The sequence below is a fragment of the Bos grunniens genome, chromosome 8 (genome assembly GCF_055505025.1).
Source record: "Bos grunniens cultivar Pamir isolate PY7600 chromosome 8, Bosgru_T2T1.0, whole genome shotgun sequence".
In the NCBI taxonomy this organism is placed as follows: Eukaryota; Metazoa; Chordata; class Mammalia; order Artiodactyla; family Bovidae; genus Bos; species Bos grunniens.
Window position 1 is genome coordinate 74,170,385 of NC_141172.1, and position 18,725 is coordinate 74,189,109.

An 18,725-nucleotide genomic window follows, 5' to 3' on the forward strand; every position below is an offset into this window, starting at 1 on the left:
TGGCTTCTATTCATTTACTCATTCATTCATCCCTGAAGTATTTGAGACTCTCCTGTGGGCCAAGCACTGGGCTTGTCAAGAGGATAATATTGTATGTAAGGTTTGGCTTCTGACCTTGCATTTGAAAGGTTAGAAAGACAAATATCAACCATTGTCTTAGTTCTAATTGGTGAATGTCTGTATTCATTTCTTCTGGCTTCTCTAACAAAGTAACACAAGTGGGGTGAGTCAAAACAACAAAAATTCATTTTTATCACAGATCTGGAGGCTAGAAGTCCAAGGTCAAGTTGTTGGCAGGGCCATGCTCCCTCAGAAACCTGTAAGAGAACAATGTTTCCTTGCATCTTCCTCACCTTGGGTGGTTCCTAGCAACCATTACCATTCCTGGGCTTGCAGCAGTATCACTCAGAATGAAAAGGAAAAGTAAAAATTTTACATAACCTCCTGCTCTTTCTGCCTCTGTAAGCTCAGCTTGCTCCTTGCAAAGTCTGGATCACCTATATCATGTAGTCTCAGAAAGTAGGGACTTAAAATACTAGAAACTGGAGCTTATCTCACTCACCCTTGTGCTGCTTTTTGCAAGCCCCTGCAAACCTGCTTAATCATGCCTCTCCGTGTAGAGGTCAGGAACCCCTTCCCCATCTTGACTGCTGTTCCCAGTGCGCGAAACCCCTTAGTTTAAACCAGCCTATTAACAGCTAATGTTGCCCACTATAGTCTGTCTATAAAAACTCTGTAACCCCTTTGTTTGGGGCTCAGAGCTTAGAGTGTTAACTCCTCCGGGCCCACCAGCCTAATAAACCTGAGTTCTCCAACTTACCGAGTTTGATGCTTGATTTCCTGATTACTGGTTTCTGCAACAAGATCCCCTATCTTCACATGGCATTCTTCTTGGGTGTGTAACTCTCATTGCGCCTGAATTTCTGTTTTTTATAAAGACACCCGTCATACTGGATTAAGGTCCGCTCTAACTACTTCATTTTAAGTTGATTAGTCTCTAAAGATCTTGCTTCCAAATAAGGTCATGTTCTAAGGTCTGGCAGTTCGGATTTCAACATATCCCAGTGGGGAGGGTGGGAAATTCAATCCATAACAGCAACCTGAAAGACAAACATGAAAGTGAAAATCACTCAGTCATGTCCGACTCTTTGGAATCCTATGAACTGCAGTCTTCCAGGGTCCTCTGCCTGTGGAATTCTCTAGGCCAGAATACTGGAGTGGATAGCTGTTCCCTTCTCCAGGGGATCTTCTCAACCCAGAGATCAAACCCAGGTCTCCCGCATTCTGCATTGCAGGCGGATTCTTTACCATCTGAGCCACCAGGGAAGCCCAACAGCATCTTAGAGTGTGCAAACTTCTTTGGGAACCCAGGGACGAAAACAAACCCTGTCAAGGCAATTCAGGCAGGGCTTCCCAGGGGACCTCAGAAAGCTTGTTGTTATTGTTCAACTGCTAAGTCCTGTCTGACTCTTTGCAACAGGCTTTGCTGTCCTTCACTATCTCCAGGAGTTTGCTCAAACTCATGTCCATTTAGTTGGTGATGCTATCTAACCATCTCATCCTCTGCTGTCCCTTTCTCCTTTGGCCTTCCATCTTTCTCAGCATCAAGGTCTTTTCCAATGAGTCGGCTCTTCGAATCAGGTGGCCAAAGTATTGGATCTTCAGATTCAGCATCAGTTCTTCCGATGAATATTCATGGTTGATTTCCTTTAGGACTGACTGCTTTGATGCAACTCAATCAGGAGAGGACAGGAGAGGAGGGCACCTGGCATCCTCCAAGAGGGAAGAGCCTCTTGGGCATGGAGAGTAATACTGGGAGATGGCAGGTGCTTAAAATTCATTGTGTGTCAGCATGGGAGATGATCTGGAAAAAACACACGGAGGAAAATTCCAGAGGGCCTTTTATGCCTCATGTTAAAGAGTCTGGATCTTATTGTCTAGAAAGTGAGAACCCAGTAACAAAAGTCACCTCCTTAAATGTGCCTTTCATCTCAAAGGGGTAACTTTTAAAGTACAATTCAAGCAGGACTTTATAAAACCAAAGTTTCAAGTTATTAAAATTTTAATTTCTACTATTTTTAAAGGATTTTTTTAAAATGTGGACCATGTTGTTTCTGTTTTACGTTTTGGTTTTTTGGCCAAGAGGCATGTGGGATCTTAGCTCCCTGACCAGGGATGAAATCCAAACCCTGTGCATTGAAAGATGAAGTCTTAACTATGGACCACCAAGGAAGTCCCTAAGTTCCATCATTTTGTTTTCATAAGCCAAAGAGTAAGAAGTAAGGAGAGTGAGTTAGATCAAGCCTGGAAAGCAAATGAAGGCCAGAGCCTTGGGTGGGTTCCCAGAAAGCGGACCCTAATGATCTTTGCAGGCAGGAAGCATCAGTGAGCATGCCCATGAACCTCACCTGGAGTGAGTGATAAAAACAACAAGACTGGGCAGAGAAAAGAGTTGGGCTGTGACAGGACACGTCACAGGGAGCACTGGAGCTGGATGGGACAGCTCTGCTGGGCATGAAAGGATAGGGGCTTGAAACCCCCACAGTGACCAATCCCTGGTTGCAGGCTTCCCGCAGTAAGGGGTGTGACATCAGGCATGATGGTTTAGTTGCTGGCCATATCCGACTCTGCAACCTGGATTATAGCCCCCCAGGATCCTCTGTCCATAGGATTCTCTAGGCAAGAATACTAGAGTGGGTTGCCATTCCCTTCTTCAGGCAATCTTCCCAACCAGGGATCAAGCCCAGTCTCCCGCATTGCAGGCAGATTCCTTACTGTCTGAGCCCTCACACTATATATAAAAATCAATTTCAAAAAAGAAATCAACTTCAGATGGAAAAAAATATGACTCAACTCCAACAAAAGAGCAAGAAAATGGATTGAGGAATTAATTGCTCAGATGATCTTTTTTCTTTAGAACTAAATTATCCTGGACATGGGGATAGGCATCTGGTCTTGCCCCTTGTTTGTTTCTGACCTGTACGAGGAGATGCCAGAGAACAGGGAGAGAGGTGAAGACAGTCTGAAGTCTTCACGCTGGTTGATAAAGCCAATACTTTTATGTCAGTCAAGCAGGAGGAAAAGCCACAGAAATCCCACTGTTTGCACATCCGAAGCTGTGAGCCATAGGCTGATTGGGGGCCTGCCTTTCAGTAGCCCTCACATGGGCAGAAGGAAAGATTTTCTTGTAGCAAAAAAAAAAAGAATCCTGGACTTAGCTCAATAACAATTGATACAATTAAGACAGCTTCCCCCCTCCTTTCTATCATGTTACATATTGCAATTTCGTGAGTAGGTAAACATCCTATACCATTGTTTTTCGAAGTGATTTACTCATAGAGAAAGAAATATGGAACTCATTAATGACAGTTTATGAGCTGTGGGCAGAGGGCTGATACTGCTGCTCCCACCGTTTGGACAAGAAGCTGTGTGGATATGAGAGAAGAGGCAGTGAAGGGTGAGAGGGGCAGCAGGACTGATGCAGAAGCCTCCATGGTGAGATCATGTCAAACCTCTAAGTTTTTTTTCTTTTAAATTGATTCCCCAGCTCACTCTAGGGCCCCCCTCCACTTAAGCCACTTTCTCCCTTCCACCCCCTGAAAAGAAGCATCTCCTTTTTTATTTATTTTATTTTTAAAGTTTTTATTTTCTACTGGGGTATTGGAGAAGGAAATGGCAACCCACTCCAGTGTTCTTGCCTGGAGAATCCCAGGGACGGGGGAGCCTGCTGCGCTGCCGTCTCTGGGGTCGCATAGAGTCAGACACGACCGAAGCGACTTAGCAGCAGCAGCAGCAGAGACGATTAACAATGTTGTGATAGTTTCAGGTGAACAGTGAAGGGACTCAGCCGTACGTATACATGTATCCATTCTCCTCCAAACCAGGCTGTCGCATAACATTGAATGGAGTTCCCTGTGCTATATAGTAGGTTCTTGTTGGTTATCCATTTTAAATATAGCAGTGTGTACATGTCCATCCCAAACTCCCTAACTGTCCCATCCCCCCATCCTTCCCCTGGGCAACCACAAGTTCATTTTTAAAATCTGTAAGTCTATTTCTGTTTTGTAAATAAATCCATTTATATCATTTTTCTTTTTAGAGTCTGCATAGAAGGGATATCATATTATATTTGTTTCTCTATCTGACTTACTTCACTGAGTATGACAATCTCCAGGTCTGTTCATATTCCCACAAATGGCATTATTGCATTCCTCTTAATGGCTGAGTAATATTCCATTATATTTATATATCACATTTTCTTTATCTATTTGATTTGATGTTCCAACCTTCCACCTCCTCCTCCTCAGCCAGGCTAATATCACATGATTCAAAGCTCTAAACCTCTAATGACATGGTTGGTTTTTCCAACAAGGCCAGCCCCCTTCATGAGACTTTTCAGGGGCCCACCATGAATCACTTCAGCAGCATAAACCTCAGTCCAAGGAACCCACCAGGAACAATAAAGATACTCTAAGTGATACTTTGGAGAAGGCAATGGCACCCCACTCCAGTACTCTTGCCTGGAAAATCCCATGGATGAAGGAGCCTGGTAGGCTGCAGTCCATGGGGTCGCTAAGAGTCAGACATGACTGAGCAACTTCACTTTCACTTTTCACTTTCATGCATTGGAGAAGGAAATGGCACCCCACTCCAGTGTTCTTGCCTGGAGAATCCCAGGGACGGGGGAGCCTGGTGGGCTGCTGTCTATGGGGTCGCACAGAGTCGGACACAACTGAAGTGACTTAGCAGTTAGCAGCAGCAAGTGATACTTAGGAAATTTCAGGGGTTCAGAGGCTCCCTTCCCAGAAGCAAGGACAAAGAGCAGCCAAGTTCTTTTATGTACAACATCCTTTCGTCAGTAACTAGTGGGGTGACGGTGATGGTGATGGTGGGTGCAGTAGCCATTTAGTAAAGCTCCCTCCCCCCAGGAGCTTCAGGTTTCCTCCTCTAGGAAGAATGCCTTCTGGTAAAAGCCTGCTCAGTATCAAGCAGCCCCCCAAATAGTACACTTTATACTCTTCCCTACCTGAAGCTGAGATCAATCTTCCTGTGAAAATCTGTTGGATGAAGAATCTCTTAATGAATTTCCACTCTAAGGATCTAGATTTAACCTTATCCCAACATCCCTATGATAGAAGTTGGTTGTGTTTTAGAAGGAAACCTAGGGGGGGAAAAATTTGCACCAGTTATGCCCTGGAGAGTTTTACAACCACAGAGCAAAAAGTGGATACAGTCTGGTTTCTCTCAGAGACTCTTAAGTGGAAGAGAAACTGGACACAAGGCCCCTGTCAAACTGGGCAGAAATTCTATTAGTCCATTTGATATGGTGCCTTTAATTCTTATATGGCTGGGAATCTCCCTTACCAGAGACTGTCTTCATTTTGAAATTATTTAAAACATAAAAAAATTGAAAGACATGGCCTAAGTCCCATATCACCTACACCCAGATTTCCCAATTGTTTAAATGTGTCATTTTCCATATGTAGTGGCTCTATCTCTCCATAAACACGCATACACTATGCCCACTATCATTATTCTCTTCCTGAGTTATTTGAAAGCAAGTTGCAGCAGTACTGCCTCCATCACTGAAAAGACTTCAGTGTTTATTTCTCCCACACAAGGTCACTCTTCTACAGAATTGTGACCATCTAAAGTGGGAAATCACCATTGCTACAATGACCACTACCATCTAAACCATTTGTTGTCCAGTTGCTAAGCCATGTCCTACTCTTTGTGGCCCCATGGAATGTAACCCCCCAGGCTCCTCTGTCCATGGGACTCTCCAGGCAAGAACACTAGAATGGGTTGCTATTTCCTTTTCCAGGGGATCTTCCTGACCCAGGGATCGAACCCATGTGTCCAGCATTGGCAGGTGAATTCTTTACTACTGAGCCACCAGGGAAGCCCAAACCATAGAACCCATTCAAATTTCACCACCTGTGCCTAAAATATCTATTTTTCCTGTCTGGTCCAGGAACACACATTGCATTTGATTGTTATATCTCTCTGGTCTCCTCCAATCTGAAAGAGTTTCTTAGTCTGAGAGAGTTAAGCCCTTTATTCCATCTATCAGTCTCTGAGGAGACCACTCACCCAGGTCTGTGCTAGACTCATCGTGAACTCAGAGCAGAGATGGCCCAGACATGACGTCCTGTGCCCATCTTCGTGTATCAAGGTGGGAGGCATGTCCTCTTTACTTTGTTCTAGCACTGGTCAAGTTATCTTTGTTGACCTGATCACTTGTGTCTGTCAGGTTTTCCTTTGTATTTGATTAGTGTCTAAAAGGAGATACACTCAGACCACGTCAGTATCCTCTGCCCTCCAGCCTTATCTTCCATTGATGAATCATGCCTGAACTAACCAACACTGAGTTTGTTGACAGTGATTTTCTATTTCCATCCTTTCTTCTACATTTCCTAGTTAGTATTCTACTCTAAGGAAAAACATCCTCTTCTCCCCCATTTATTTACTGATCTGTCCTAGATTCTGTTTTATTCTGTGGATGCACTCCACCATGGTAGACTGTAATGCTTATGTTCTCCCAAACTTGGCTTGTCCAGCCCCTTTGAGCTGATACTGGTTCCTTGTTATGTGTCCCCCAACATGCTCTAAACACTTCCTTTTTTCTAGCACAAAAAGGTATTCCAGGGTCATCTCAGACCTTCTTTGCCCCAGCCGGGGAATCAGCATTTCTCCAAGGAATCCTAGATCTGTTTAGTACAGAAGGGTATTTGGAAAGTAAGACTGGGTGTTTGGTATCCAGCTGACTATCAGGGTGTCATTGGTCCTAGGATGTCTCAGTAAACAGACCTTTCTCTCTCAAACCATGTTGTTGTTCAGTTGCTAAGTCGTGTCCGACTCTTTGCGACCCATGGACTGCAGCATGCCAGGCTTCCCTGTCCTTCACTATCTCCCAGAGTTTGCTCAAACTCATGTTCATTGAGTCAGTGATTCCACCCAACCATCTCATCCTCTGTCACCCCCTTCTCCTCCTGACCTCAATCTTTCCCAGCATCAGGGTCTTTTCCAATGAGTCAGCTCTTCACATCAGGTGGTCAAAGTATTGGAGTTTCAGCATCAGTCCTAATTGTTAAAATTAGGAGTGAATTTAACAAAAGACCTGTAAAACCTATACACTGGAAAATACAAATCATTGCTGACAAATGTGAAAGACAAGCAAAACGAATGGAAAGATATGCCATGTGTGAGGATTGGAAGACTCCGTGCTGTTAAGATGCCAGCTCTTCCTCGCTAAGCTATAGATGTAACACAATCTCAATCATAATTCAGCAGATATTTTAAATAGAAAGTGACAAACATTCAAAAATGTATATGGAGATGCAGAGACCCAGAATAGCACAATAATCTTGGGGAAGAAATGGCGGAAGGCTTATGCTGTTTAACTTCAAGATCTCCTCTAGGGACTTCCCTGGAGGTTCACTGGTTAAGAATGATGGTTTGGCGGTTCACTCATTCTCTGGTCTGCCTGCCAATGCAGGGGACACAGGTTCAATCCCTGGTCTGGGAACTAAGATCTCACATGCCTTGGCATCACTAAGCCTGCACACTGTGACTACTGAAGCCCAGGTACCTAGAGCTCCTACTCCAAAACAAGGAAAAGACATTGCAAAGAGAAGCCCACGTACTGCTCCTAGGGAGTATCCTCCACTCACTGCAACTAAAGAAAGCCAGTGTGCAGCAATGAAGACCCAGCACACCAAACTAAGTAAAATTAATAAATAAAAATTTAAAAGGTCTTATCTAAAGCTACAGTAATGCAGACAGAGTGGCATTGGCACAGCGCAGGCAGAAATCAGTAGAACAGAACTGAGAGCCCAGAATCTATGTGGCCAATTGATTTTGACAAAGACAGCAAAACAATTCAATTAGGAAATGAAAATCAACAGCCAATGCTGAATAACCATAGATCTTTATGATTAAAAAAAATTTTTATTTGACCCCTACTTCATGCCAGACACAAAAGTTAACTCAAGCTCAATCACAGAGACAAAGGTAAAAGCTAAAACTATGAAGTTTTTATTTTATAACCTTTTAAAAATCAATTAATTTTTGGCTGCACCACATCTTTGTTGCTGCGTGCAGCCTTTTCCTAGTTTTGAAGCGCAGGGGTTCCTCTCCGGTTGCGGTCTGCAGTCTTCTCTTATTGTGGAGCATGGGCTCTAGGGAACGAGGACTCCAATAGTTGTGGCACACAGGTTTAGTTATCCCTCTGCACATGGAATCTTCCCAGACCAGGGATTGAACCCACGACCCCTGCATTGGCCACTGGACCACAGGGAAGTTCTAAAGCTATGAAGTTTATACACGAAAACAGGAGAATATATTCATGATTTGGAGACAGGCAAAGATTTCTTAAGATGCAAAAAGCACTGGCCATAAAAGAATATTTTGGTAAATGAGACTTTATTGAAAGATGCTGTTAAGGAAATAAATAATAGGCACAGTACAAATCTGGGCTTCCCTGGTAACTCTGCTGATAAAGAATCCACCTGCAATACAGGTGATCCTGGTTCGATTCCTGGGTCTGGAAGATCCCCTGGGGAAGGGATAAGCTACCCACTCCAGTGTTCTTGGGCTTCCCTGGTGGCTCAGATGGTAAAGAATCCACCTGCAATGTGGGTGTCCTGGGTTTGATCCCTGGGTTGGGAAGATCCCTTGGAGAAGGGAATGACTACCTACCCTAGTATTCTGAGCTAGAGAATTTCACGGACAGAAGAGTCTGGCAGGCTACAGTTCAAGGGGTCTCAGAGTCAGACACAACTGAGCGACTTTCACTTTCTTTCACAGGACAGATCTAGAGAAAATATTCATAAAACATATGCAAAGTACTTTTATCTAGATTGTATAAGGACCTCCAACAGTCAATAGACACACATACACACTGGACAATGAATTTGAACAAGTACCTCACAAAGGAAGATACAGCAATTGTTACAAGCAGATGGAAGAGTGCTCAATATTGTTAGTCTTCAGGGAAATGCAAGTTAAAAACACAATGGGATACTATGCATATTCACTAAAATGTCTAATATTAAAAACATTTCTAACACCAAAAGTTGGAGAGGATGCAGTGTAATGGACATCTCATATATCACAATATATATATATAATGGAATCATCGTAGCAATCACTTATAAAGTTCATCTACCTTTGACCCAGTCATTTCTCTCCTAGGTATTTGTCCAGAGGAAATGACAACACACATACCCAAGAAGACTTGTACATTAATGCTCATAGTAATTTTATTTACAATAGCAAAAATGAAGAATAGCCCAGGTATTTAGCAACAGGAGGATGAATAATATATACGAAATGATTCCAATTATATGAAGTTCTACAACAGGCAAAGCTAAGTAAAAGTGGGAGGAAAAAATTGTTGCCTAGAACCAGAAATAGGAATGTACCATGAAAGTTGACTGAAAAGGGATATGAGGGAACTTTCTGGAGATCTGGAAATATCTTAATTGATATGTGGGTTGCACAGGTTGTGTTCATGTGTCAAACTGTGTACCTAAACTTTGTATCTTTAAATTAATATATATTTCACTGTGAAAGAAGAACTGTAAAAATTGATGATAGTTGAGTGGTGGTTAAGTAGTAGATGGTGGTGTTATAGAAGAAGTAAAAATGACGAAATGTTAGTAACTGTTGAAGATGGGTGGGGTATACATGGGGATTTATTATACTAATCTACTGACTTCTGTCTTCTTCATATATATTAGAAGTTTTCAATATTCGCAGAGGTCTCAGACTGGGTGGCATGTACTGCAAAGATACTCAACAGAGATTGGTTAGTGCTTGGGAGTTTTTTCATTTGCCTTTAGAGCACTTTTTACTCCATCAGGAGTGGGCTTGATTGACCAATTATGTGTGAAACTCCATGAGAAACCTGAGTTAAAGTGGAACCAATGTGATTTCAGAACTAGACAGGACTTTATAGATGGTGGTTTTCCAGGCTGCTGTCAATAGGCCTCTTAATCCAACTCAGGCTCCAGGCCAGGCTGTGGGGTGGGCTGGCTTCTGATCAAGAAAGCAGGAATAAGGAGGGCACCTAATTTTTTGTCAGTACTCTGTTTCTGGTGGCCATGCTTCTTGTGCAGAAATGGTGCCACTTAATCCCTAATGCTAGTCCTGCCCTTCTATCTTACCCTGCCCACCTTTCCATGAAGCAGCTTGATCTAGTACTAGTCCTCAGAGTCCAGGGCTCAGAGTCCATATTCCACCTTAATGCCATGAGCTGTGTGATCTCCATTAAAATGAAGTGAAGTGAAAGTCGCTCAGTTGTGTCCGGCTCTTTGTGACCCCATGGACTATATAGTACATGGAATTCTCCAGGTCAGAATACTGGAGTGGGCAGCCTTTCCCTTCTCTGGGGGATCTTCCCAACCCAGGGATCGAACCTAGCTCTTGAACCCAGCTCTCCTGCATTGCAGGCAGATTCTTTACCAGCTGAGCCACAAGGGAAGCCCAAGAATACTGGACTGGGTAGCTTATCCCTTCTCCAGCGGATCTTCCCAGCCCAGGCATTGAACCTGGGTCTTCTGCATTGCAGATGGATTCTTTACCAAATGAGCTATCAAGGAAGCCCCTGTGATCTCCATAAGTTTCCCCATCAGCCAAATGGGGATGTAATACCTGCTCCCTTGTGTTGCACAGATTCAGTGAAATAATGTATGCACAGTTCCCAGAAATGCCTACTGCAGACACTTAGTAATGCTGGCTGAATTGGAAGTCATTCAGAGGGTGCTTCTTACATGGTCAGTGCTCGGTAGTTATGGATTGGTTGGGTTGGAATGAAATGCATAAGCATGGAATCCATGCTGTTTGCCTCACTGCATTTTCTCCTTTGCTTCTCCTCTCAGTTCCTCCATTTCTGTCTGATTTTGCAAAGTCATTCATTCATCACATAGAGCCTACTGTGTACCAAGCCTTACACTAAGTGCTAGTGAATTAGCAATGAATAAAACGTTTAAGTCAGAATCCCACCCTAGAGAATCACACTTCCAGGGGCTCTGTGAGGACTGTAGGAGCCCAGAAGGGCATACCCCTGAGTCAAGCCTCCTCTCTTCTCCTCTGTAGGACGTCATCGCCTCCATCCTGCTGAGTGGGCGGATCGGGCCCAACATCCAGCTGGCTGACTGCTATGGGCTGAGGCTGAAGCACATGAAGTCAGATGAGATCCACTGGCTGCACCCGCTGATGACAGTGGGGGAGGTGCAGGACAAGTATGAGTGTCTACACGTGGAAGCCGAGTGGAGGTAAGGGAGGAGCCGCAGGTTCTGGAGTGGGGGAGGGGGAAATGAGGAGTGGGGAGACCCTGGGAGGCCTTTCCTCAGAGCACTTACTGAGTGGCGGATTAGGTTGGCCCTTCTGTAGCATCCAATGCACGTGTTTGCGAAGACCTAATAAGGGCTGACCACACATCCGCATTCCAAGATGGATATCTAGGTGCATCCCTGGACTGGATGCTCTTGGAGTTGTGGAGGAGGAGGAGCAGAAGTGCAAGGAGGAGGGGGAGCCAGGCCAAGGGCTGGGGAGTGAACCTAAGGAGAACAGCTACCATCGCGGGGAGGAGAGGGAGAGTCAGAACCAGCACTGACCACTGTGGTTGGCAACCCACCCCTCTGTCCTCTGCGGTCCTCCACCCACCCGTGGAAAAGAAGGAGCAAGTCCTGAATGGGTAGCCAGGGGCTCCGTGGGCAGCCCCTGGTAGGACCAGCTTCCCTCTGTCAACCAGAGAATTTGAACTTCCTGTCCCAGGTATGACCTTCAAGTCCGCTACCTGCCAGAGGACTTCATGGAGAGCCTGAAAGAAGACAAGACCACGCTGCTTTATTTTTACCAACAGGTAAAAGTATTTTATCTTCCAGTCCCCTGGGTCCTATGACCATCCTCTCCTGGGGAGATGGAAAGACAAGGCTTGCATTTTGAAGGTCCCATTCCAGGAAACTTCTCTCAGGGACATTCCTTGGTCCCTGGTCAGCTATCCAAATCTGCTTCCTTCACACCTGAGGGCTGAATGACCCCTCCCCATAGGCACAGGCCCTCTTGGATTTTCCTAGGGGCTATTTACTACCCAGAAGACCTGGCTGGGGAAGCAGGCAGAGCAAGTCCAAAGAGAAGGGAAGCAGTCGTAGCACACAGGCTTGGCTGTCTGACACAGCTGGTTTCTAGCCCACTTTTGCCACTTCTCAACCTGAAACCCCTCAGGATGTAATTTACCTGCATGAGGTTGTTTCCTCTTCTATAAAAAGGGGATGATAAGAAGAATATGTACATTATTGGGCTGCCATGAAGACCTAACGATAGTACTAGCAGTGTACTGGTAAACCAACTCTGATTTGTAGTACTTGCCAATTTCCATGGTGTAAATAACCGCTGGTAGCTCAGGCAGTAAAGAATCCACCTGCAATGCAGGAGACCTGGGTCCAGAAGATCCCCTGTAAAAGGAAATGGCAACCCACTCCAGTATTCTTACTTGGGAAATCCCATGGACAGAGGAACCTGATGGGCTACAATCTGTGGGGTCACAAGAATCAAACACAACTTAGCAACTAAACTAAATCAAATACTCCCATCTTGGCTCACAAAATTTTGGAAAACTTAATAACTGACTTCCACGAGCTGTTTGGAGCTCACCACACTCCTGGCTGTAGTGCCCCTGAGGTGCCCAGCACAAGACATGGCGGGGAATAAGCACTTTGTGCATGAGAGCCGCCATGGCTGTTTTGTGTCTGGCCTTTGCCCCAGCCTACATCTTCCTCCTGGTCCTCTAGAGACCAAGCCAGACTTTTCTTGTATCTTGGGTGACATCCAACACTACTTACCAACAAGGCTTTGGGTAAATTACTGCCTGCATGTGTGCTGTCGCTCAGTCATGTCCGACTCTGCAAACCCAAGGACTGTAGTCCACCAGGCTCCTCTCGCCTCTCCAGGCTAGAATACTGGAGTGGGTTGCCATGCCCTCCTCCAGGGGATCTTCCCAACCCAGGGGTCAAACCCTCATCTGTGTCTCCTGCACTGCAAGAGGATTCTTTACTCCTGAGCCATCGGGAAGCCAGAATAAATGACTAACTCCTCCCCCCATTCCCAGTTTCTTTATCTCCAAAGTGAGGAGTGGGAGAGGGGAACCTGAACTTCCTGCCTTGTGGACCCTTAAAAAAACGTGCTATGAAAGTGCTTCAAAAACTCGATCATGCCTGTGGGGGCACAATCGACACTACCCAGGGCACCTCCCCCTCCTGCTACGCAGTTGTGCCTTTGTCAGAGGAGGGATAAGAGACCACTCAGGGCAGCAGGATGGTGTTCAAAGCCCCCTCCACCTCCTGGGGCCTCTGCTCATCTCAGGGAAATAAATGGGGAGCGAGGCGAGAGTCTGAACTGTGGCCTTTCTCCCTGCCAGCTCCGGAATGACTACATGCAGCGCTATGCCAGCAAGGTCAGCGAGGGGATGGCCCTGCAGCTGGGCTGTCTGGAGCTCAGGTAGGTGGCCTCCAGGCCACTCCAGGGAGGTTGCCTGCTCCTTCCCTCCTCCACTGGGCTCTCGGCCAGCTTGGACACTCTTCCAAGGCAGGAATGTGAGATCCGGAAGGGGACAAGTGGTGGCTGACAGACGGTAAAGCCCTGAGGTGCTCACCGTCTGGCCCTGGGAAGAGAGGCGCCAGCCCTCTCTCTGTTCCGTGTCCCCTGTCTGCCTTTCGCTGCCATTGTTCTTGCCTCCAGGCTCCAGCTTCTTCCTTCTACCTGCCATCCAGGTGATCCAGTAAACGTTCCTTTGAATACTAGGCAAGCTTCTGGGAGATACTCGAATGCTGGGATTCCATCTGTGTTGCTCACTGCTGTATTCCCCACTCCAGTAGGTGCTAATAGACGTGTACAGAGTTGGTAAATCATCCAGCTCAGACACTCAGTCTATTTCTGACTCTGGGACCCCACAAACTGTAGCCCACCAGGCTCCACTGTCCGTAGGATTCTCCAGGCAAGAATACTGGAGTGGGTTGCCATTTCCTCCTCCAGGAGATCTTCCCAACCCAGGGATTGAACCTGCATCTCCTGCACTGCAGACTAATTCTTTACCACTGAGCCACCAAGGAAGTCCCCAAAGTTGTTTGCTTTCCCTCAACATTCCTAGAAAACCTCGGAGCATGCCTGTGAAGCACACCTTGAGAGCAGGCAGTGTGGCCCTGGGCTCTTCCTTCAGTGCCCACTCAAGGGTCTCTCCATCTTGAAGTCTCCCATTTCCCAGGTCCACCCCACTTAACCCTCCCTGCATGGATTGGCCATAAGGCCCTATGTATGCACCACTCTGTCAGATGCCGAGTGGTTCACATGCACTAGTCTGAAATCCATCAAATCCTTGAACTCAGGGTTGGTGCCACCTTCTCCTGGCACACATGAGGGCACAGTATGAATTTGAATGATTGGGTAACTATGAAAGATCTAAAGACCTCTTTGCTGGTGGACATGTGCTGACATTTATTTTGTAGAGTTACTTAACTACATGCAACATGCCAATATGGTCAGTTACCTGGAAGTACATTTTGCAGCTCACCCAACCCAGGGGGCGTTGCAGATGGCCACACTGCCTTGTACAATGTGGAGTATTTGGAACATGTAGGGAAGGAGAAAAAGTGACTAAAATCATGAATGAGAGATAACCTCCATTAGCAGAGTAGCTCCAAGTCAGGTTTTTTCCAATGCATTTTTTTTTCCTCTAAAATTTTTCCTCTAAAATAATTATTACTACTTATCTTGATTGACAATATGCTCAAAAATACCATTTATTAAAAATTGTTAAGGACGTAGCAGTACATGTTTCAAGTTTTTATATAGAGCTCATCTATGATTTCATGCTTTAGATAGTCTTCTAAGTTCCATGATTTGAGAATATTTCCCTAGCTTTTCTTCTAGTTTTAAAATAATTTTATTATTAAAATTTCCCCTTTAATCTATCTAGAATAAATATTTAGAATAAAGTGTGAGATGAAGGCCTAAGCATACTCTTTTCTAAACACTGTAAATTTTGTAAACTTATTGTTTATTAATCATAAGTTAGTTGCCCTTCTCTGCTTATGGTATCAGCAGCATAAAACTATTCCCAGATGTGCACAAGTACACGTGGGTTGAAGTAACACTGAGTTACTAATGTATGATCAGGAGTGGGACAATGTCTGCAACAGTTGAAGAAATTACTAGACACAATGATCCAAACAGGGAAGGGAAGATAAGACAAATAGTATTGGCTATTTGGTCTCCACGTAAACAATTATTATAAATGAGTAATACATAAAAATCTCCATGAAGACATACATTTTAAGGGAAAATCATAATTAAAGAATATCTATAAAAATTTAATAGATGTCACCCCAGGTGGTAGGATTATGGATTTATTTTCTTCTTCTGTCCCATAAATGCTAAATTTTTTTGTGTATATTTTATAATTATTTGCATGCATACACATAGATTTCCGGAGGTAGCAAATGAGGGGAAAGGAAGTCACAAAGGGAACACAGAACCTAAAAGGTGGATGTCGGTGTTCCTCAGCTATAAGTCGAGTGTTGGCTGCCTTGGGTCATTTATTTTCAGAGACCACTGGTAGAACCTCTATCCTCCTCCTTTGCCCACAAACTCTATAAGCCAGAGGTGGACACCCTGGAGTACAACTGGAGTCTTTCCTAGGAAGGAAATTTGCAGGTTTTCTAAAACTCATAGTTTTCTAAATACTGAATTTTTCACCTCTCCTTCCTTTCTCCCTCCCAGTGGTTCCCACATCCGGCAGGGGAGGGTGCTTCTAGTCCAACATGTGGGCATTGGGTGGCCCAGCTCTGATGGCCCTGTTCCCCGTGGCTTCTGTCTCTGCAGGCGGTTCTTCAAGGACATGCCCCACAACGCACTTGACAAAAAGTCCAACCTCGAGCTCCTGGAGTAAGTCCCGGGACTGGCCCCAGCCTCTCCTCCCTTCCCCGCTCCTGCTTTGCTCTTCTTGCTCACCTCCTATACACCTCCACCCCCAAGACCAGAGCCAGGCAAGACCCATCTCCCTGGTGTGCTCACCTTTCCCTGATTGGCCCGAAGTCCTGAGTTGGGGATATAGAAAGTATTAGTCACTCAGTCTTGTCCAATTCTTTGCAACCCCATGGACAGTAGCCCACCAGGCTCCTCTGTCCATGGAATTCTCCAAGCAAGAACACTGGAGTGGGTTGCTGCTGCTGCTGCTGCTAAGTTGCTTCAGTAGTGTCTGACTCTGTGCGACCCCATAGACGGCAGCCCACCAGGTTCCACCATCCCTGGGATTCTCCAGGCAAGAGTGGGTTGCCATTTCCTTCTCCAGAGGATCTTCCTGACCCAGGGATCGAACCTGGGTCTCCCGCAACACAGGCAGTTCTTTACCATTTGAGCCACCAAAGGGGATTCAAATGCTGCTTTTTCCCCCTTACTCTCAGGAGAGAAGTGGGCCTGGACCTGTTTTTCCCAAAGCAAATGCAGGAGAACTTAAAGGTGAGGAAACCAGTGGATGAAGAGCCCAGGAAGACTCCCTTCGTGTCTCCCTTATGTCGCCCAAGGATTAGATCTATAAGGGATGGAGATGGGGACCCTCGGGGAAGCCAGGGTATCTGTGCTGCCTTAGGCCATCTGGACCTGAGACCATGCATCTTGTGAGCCCATCTGTGTCCGGGAATCAAGAAACCCTGCTCTAGTTCCACATCAAAGGCCAGTTAGCTCTATGGCCTGAGCACCGGGGATGCTACCACCCCGCCTCCCTCCCAGGGCCATGGTGAGCTCCCTTGAGACCACCATGATGTAAGAGATCACCACTGCCCTCATGGTCTATAGAGGCCTAAGGAACTGTCCTACAGCAGCGTGCAGGCCTGCGGTGAGATCCTAAGGGAAGGAATCAGGCCCCGCTCACCCCTGACCCTCTCGCCCAGCCCAAGCAGTTCCGGAAGATGATCCAGCAGACGTTCCAGCAGTACGCCTCGCTCCGGGAGGAGGAGTGCGTCATGAAGTTCTTCAACACCCTCGCAGGCTTCGCCAACATTGACCAGGAGACCTATCGCTGTGAACTCATTGTAACGCCACCTTCTTTTCATTCTACCCCTGACCCAAATCTCAAGCCTCTCAGGAGGGCAACTCAGGGTGGGGATGGGGATCAAGACAACCCTCCAACCTACTGCTTGTAGATTCTGTGGCACCAGGACCTCCCCCAGTGTATCTGAAAATGCAACTAACGCTAAGCTACTTGCTTGACGAAGGGAGCTGAAACCTTGGCTCCAACTCTGGGAGGAGGTGGGCAGTGCTGGCAGAGTGTTGGGAGCGGGGTGATCTGTATGGTGGGAGGTTAGGATGGAAGGAGCTAGAGGGCCCAGGAGACATGGCTTGTGTCTAGCTAGTGAACTGTTTTCAAGCCTCTGAAACACGGGCGGACAGAGAAGAGGCAACAATCTGTCTCTCCTTTGATTCCAGCAAGGATGGAACATTACTGTGGACCTGGTCATTGGCCCTAAAGGCATCCGCCAGCTGACAAGTCAAGATGCGAAGGTAGAGAGAGATGGGGTGGGGAGGGAGGCAGGCCCCACCCAGCTCCAGGCAGAGCGTTCTTCCCCTTTTGGCTGCCTCCCATTCTGGCCTGTCCCATCGGTTCTTCCACCCCATTGCTGAGAGCAGAGAGGCTTTTGGTATCAGTAGCCGTGGGGAGGCTATTTGGGATAACGGCATGGGGAGCATGGGCCATTACATCCCTGGGACTGCCCCTGGCACAGAGGGGGTGGGGACAGATGTGGTTAAGGTGGGGGAGGGGAAGAGGGAAGGATACTTCTGTTGCTCTTCTGGCAATAGTAGCTGCTCTTTCAATGGCATATGGGGCTATCATGTCCCTGGGAGTCAGAATAACCAGGTCCAGCCCTGGCCCTACCACCAGCTTGGCATATGACTGTGGGCAAACCTTGACTCTTCCCAGGCTCATTTTTCCTTCTGCAAGGGGCTTGGGCTAGGTGATCCTTCTAACCTGAATGGTCTTTGATTCCCTCTTCATCCCCGCCGAGAGACTCCAATGCCTGGTTCTTCCTCGATCCTCACCCCCACCCCATACTGATCAATCCTCATGCCCTGATCCCAGGAATGGGATGGTCTGAAGGAACCCCTCCTTTCCCACAGCCCACCTGCCTGGCCGAGTTCAAGCAGATCAAGTCCATCAGATGCCTCCCTCTAGAAGAGGGCCAGGCGGTACTGCAGCTGGGCATCGAAGGCGCTCCCCAGGTGAGCATCTCTGATTGGGCATGCCTGCTCAAGCCAGCCTGGCCAGGGCTTCCCTGGCTGCTGAGATCTTGTTAAGTAAAGGGCACCTAGTTCTTAGACCAGGTAACAGGATGATGTCAAACTAAGGAAAAGTACATCAGGAAGCAAAACTGTTGTTTAAAATGTCAAGAAAAAAGTTGTAGGAAGTTTGGGGGAGGGCAGGAGTAAAGTGACCAGGAATCAAGGTACAGATCAGAGGTCTAACTGTGAGCAGGTAACAATGACTCAGAACCAAGACCTTGGGGATCCAGGGCTTTTTGTAGGTGGGAGAATGGGAGAGACCTCAGACCACAAACAGGTTGTATGCCTGTCCTTTCATCCACGTGTCCTCTGCCCCACTCCCTCCCTCTTCCCTTTTCTCCATTTCTGCTCAAGCATGCAAGGCATGTGCTGTACACTGAGTGACTAGA

The 18,725-nt window shown here is 46.4% G+C and overlaps 1 protein-coding gene across 4 annotated transcripts in view; it reads left to right on the forward strand.

Moving 5' to 3' along the window:
* Nucleotides 1-18,725, forward strand: part of PTK2B (protein tyrosine kinase 2 beta) — a 141,879-nt gene that overhangs the window by 94,023 nt on the left and 29,131 nt on the right. For all 4 annotated transcript variants that reach the window (XM_086416535.1, XM_086416538.1, XM_086416536.1 and 1 more), the window contains exons 3-10: nucleotides 11,101-11,279; nucleotides 11,782-11,869; nucleotides 13,424-13,503; nucleotides 15,883-15,945; nucleotides 16,464-16,518; nucleotides 16,950-17,090; nucleotides 17,485-17,559; nucleotides 18,175-18,276. In XM_086416535.1, coding sequence (XP_086272661.1) covers nucleotides 11,101-11,279; nucleotides 11,782-11,869; nucleotides 13,424-13,503; nucleotides 15,883-15,945; nucleotides 16,464-16,518; nucleotides 16,950-17,090; nucleotides 17,485-17,559; nucleotides 18,175-18,276 — 783 coding nt within the window. The remainder of the gene's footprint in view (nucleotides 1-11,100; nucleotides 11,280-11,781; nucleotides 11,870-13,423; nucleotides 13,504-15,882; nucleotides 15,946-16,463; nucleotides 16,519-16,949; nucleotides 17,091-17,484; nucleotides 17,560-18,174; nucleotides 18,277-18,725) is intronic.